Below are 3268 nucleotides of genomic sequence, written 5' to 3' on the forward strand. Positions count from 1 at the left end.
CAGCCTTCCACAGGCCACCCCAATGTTTGAGCAAATGCTTTAAACATTACAATTCAAGTTCTGGCAAGTCCCTGCCTCTGGCCCCCCAACCCAACAGGTTACCAACCAAAAGTACCTCTCATGCGGAAATCCTACCCTGCTCCACCTCCCCATTGCCACACACACACATTCAGATTTCCTGAGCACCTACTGTGTGCCAGGCTCCTTCCCTCGGAGCCCTCATTTCAGTGCTTACTGACATGAGTACAAATTCCCCTAATGAACCATAAAATGACTGGGAGAGAGGGCACGAATATTTTTATTCATTCTAGTGCCTTTTAGAGAAAAATATAGCCAACACACAGAAGCATGAGTCCATATGTCACTGTTCAGGATGAGGCCAAAGCTGGTGTTTAAGTTTTAAAAAAAAAGTTGATTTAAAGAAAATTGCTCAAAGCCATGGCCAGACACATGACATTGGAAGACAATTGGCTAAAGACTGGAAAACTGACTCTTTAAGACTTTGAAGGAAACTGAGGCTCCAAGAGAGACCCTGTCCTACCAAAAACCCAGCTCTCATGAGGCAGGCCAGGCCATCCACCTCCTGCACCCACGCCCTTTCCACAGCACAGCGAGTGGCACCCAGACACCACCGCCTCTGGGTGAGAGGTCGCTGCCAGGAACTGCCAGCTTCTTGTCTAGAGGGCAGCTGAGTTCCAGAAAGGCATGGCAACTGCCCAGGTCAGCAAGAGGCCAGCCTGGCCCAGGCCCCGGGCTGTGTGTGAGGCCTCACCACTTGGCATAGCCACCACCCTCTGGTAAATACATCCGTATCTGACACCGTAAAGCAGAGGTCCTCAAACTTTTTAAACAGGGGGCCAGTTCACTGTCCCTCAGACATTCCACACATGCGCACTGCGGGCCCGGGACGAGTCGGCTGCTAAGCAGGACAGGCAGCGGCGGCAAAAACACCCGGCGGGCCAGATAAATGTTTTCGGCGGGCCAGATAAATGTTTTCAGCGGGCCGCATGTGGCCCGCGGGCCATAGTTTGAGGACCCCTGCCATAAAGAATTGAGTCTTTTGACCTGACCGGTTTGGCTCAGTGGATAGAGCATCGGCCTGCGGACTGAAAGGTCCCAGGTTCGATTCTAGTCAAGGGCATGTGCCTTGGTTGCGGGCACATCCCCAGTAGTGGGTATGCAGGAGGCAGCTGATCCGTGTTTCTAACTCTCTATCCCTCTCTCTTCCTCTCCATAAAAAATCAATAAAATATATTATTAAAAAAAAAGAATTGAGTCTTTTATGATGTTGCTCTAGAAATGACTTAACCACAAGGAACTTGTTTAATGTACAGTTGACTTTTCTCTAATACTCAAGAATCCTGGTGTAGTGAAACAAATCTAGCCTGCAAGTGGTTTTTATGGTCATGAAGTTTTTATGAATACTAAATTTAACAATGAATGAAGTTTAATTATATCAATTAGGCAGGTGTTCATTTCCATCCTGGCGTTTTCTTTTCAGATGTTGAAGTCAATAAATTGCCTTTCCGGTCTTAAAACATTTGGGGCGTAGCTCAAAGGCCTGAAGGCCCTGGCCCCGTGTCTCCTGGGCTAAAGTGACTGCCAAAGGCAGAGCCAAGGACTTACCCGGACAGACGCCACCTGCTGGCTGGGTATCACAACTTCTGGGACGATCACTACAAGTGTTGATAGGAAGGGGTCAGTGGGGTCAACCTGGCCTAGTGCTGACCACTAGCTTAGCTCGTCCCCTCGAAACCTGCCCTCAACCTCTCTACCATCAGAGACCCCCGTTACAACCACCCCTGAGCCATTAGTGAGCAGGTCATCCATCTCCCACTGTGCAGATGCTGAAACTCAGACCCAGAGAGGGAGGGCCTGGTCCAGGGCCCTCAGGGCACTCAGAGAGGAGTGGGGGCAGAGCTGGGATAAACACTCAGGTCCCCCCTCCTGTTGGAACCTTGGGAGAGAGGCAGGATTGGAGGCCATCCTCCCTTTCTAAGGGTCCACCTGGGCCTAAGGAGGGTCTATGGGAGTTGCCCAAGACAGTCCTGGCAGTGGGGAGGGAGCGGGTTGCTGCTTACCGAAAGTCTCACTCTGGGGCAGAAAATAGGGCGCATTGTCATTTATGTCCTCGATGGTGATGGGGAGGCTTCCTAGGAAACAAGGTTGGCTGGCTCTGGTCTCTAGGCAAAGGTGCTGCCCAAAAAGCCTGGGCCTCAGCCATGCTCCCAGCAGCCTCTCTCCCATGCATCACCCAGTCCCCTCTCCCGCTCCTGACCTGGGATGCCCAGTCGATCTCCTCTGGCCTTTGTGGGAGGGAGTATCCTTCCCAGCCCTCAGAGAGCAGTGGACCAGGATTGAGCCCAACCCAGGTATCGGTCACCCAACCACAACATTCTACTGTCACTTACCAGCTGTGTAAGTTAGGTTATTGAACCTCCCACTCTGTGCCTCAGTTTCCTCATTTATAAAGTTATATGGGGGTCACCGAGCTCATGGGTTGTGTGGAAGTGAAATGAAGAAGCGCTTACCAGGTGACCGGCATAGCCCTGGCTAAAGTAAGGACGGGGCATATGCCTGCTATTAATATGGTTATTTTGCTTCTTAGGTCAAAGGTGGGACACAAGTACACGTCTGACTGCCGTGTGCTCTGTCCTTACACCGCCCCACAAAATGAGAGCATTGAGTGCCATCTGTGTGCCAAGCACTGTGCTAAACGCTTTACATGCGTGTTCTCATTTGACCTGCACAGCCAGCCTGCCACCGACTGCACCTGACAGATGGGGAAGGCGCCACAGCTCTCCCGGTGACACAGCTGGCAAGAGCCAGAGCAGGATCTGAACCCAGACCTCGCAGGTTACAGCCCAGCGCTCTTTCCCACGGCCCCTATGCAGCACCTGCCAAGCCCAATGTGCCAGACCACCTCACCATTGTCACTGTAGGCCTGGAAGCGGGGGTCCGTTGCGAGGTCATAGGCCCGCACGACCAGGGTGACCAGGTCACAGGTCTCATAGTCGATGGCCTCGCTCTGATTGATGAGCACAGAGCCGTTGGCCAGCACAGAGAACCAGCCGCGGCACAGGCTGCCCACATCCACGCCGGCCTTGGTACAGATGACGTTCACAAGCTGCACCTCCAGCTGGGCATCGGTATCCACATCCATGGCGACCACCTCAGCCACCTGGCCGTGCTGCGAGCCATTCTCAGCCACCTGGACGCCCCGGAGCGAGGCTGAGCTCAGGGTAGGCGGCTCGTCGTTCACGTCCTC

The 3268-nt window shown here is 53.1% G+C and overlaps 1 protein-coding gene across 1 annotated transcript in view; it reads right to left on the reverse strand.

Annotated features, from left to right (window-relative positions):
- CDHR2 (cadherin related family member 2) overlaps nucleotides 1-3268 on the reverse strand; it is a 60743-nt gene that overhangs the window by 6989 nt on the left and 50486 nt on the right. Inside the window, exons 21-23 of the mRNA XM_006763714.2 lie at nucleotides 2929-3265; nucleotides 2082-2153; nucleotides 1627-1676 (exon numbers count right to left, since the gene is read on the reverse strand). Coding sequence (XP_006763777.1) covers nucleotides 1627-1676; nucleotides 2082-2153; nucleotides 2929-3265 — 459 coding nt within the window. The remainder of the gene's footprint in view (nucleotides 1-1626; nucleotides 1677-2081; nucleotides 2154-2928; nucleotides 3266-3268) is intronic.

This window comes from Myotis davidii, unplaced genomic scaffold (genome assembly GCF_000327345.1).
Source record: "Myotis davidii unplaced genomic scaffold, ASM32734v1 scaffold319, whole genome shotgun sequence".
Lineage (NCBI taxonomy): Eukaryota > Metazoa > Chordata > Mammalia > Chiroptera > Vespertilionidae > Myotis > Myotis davidii.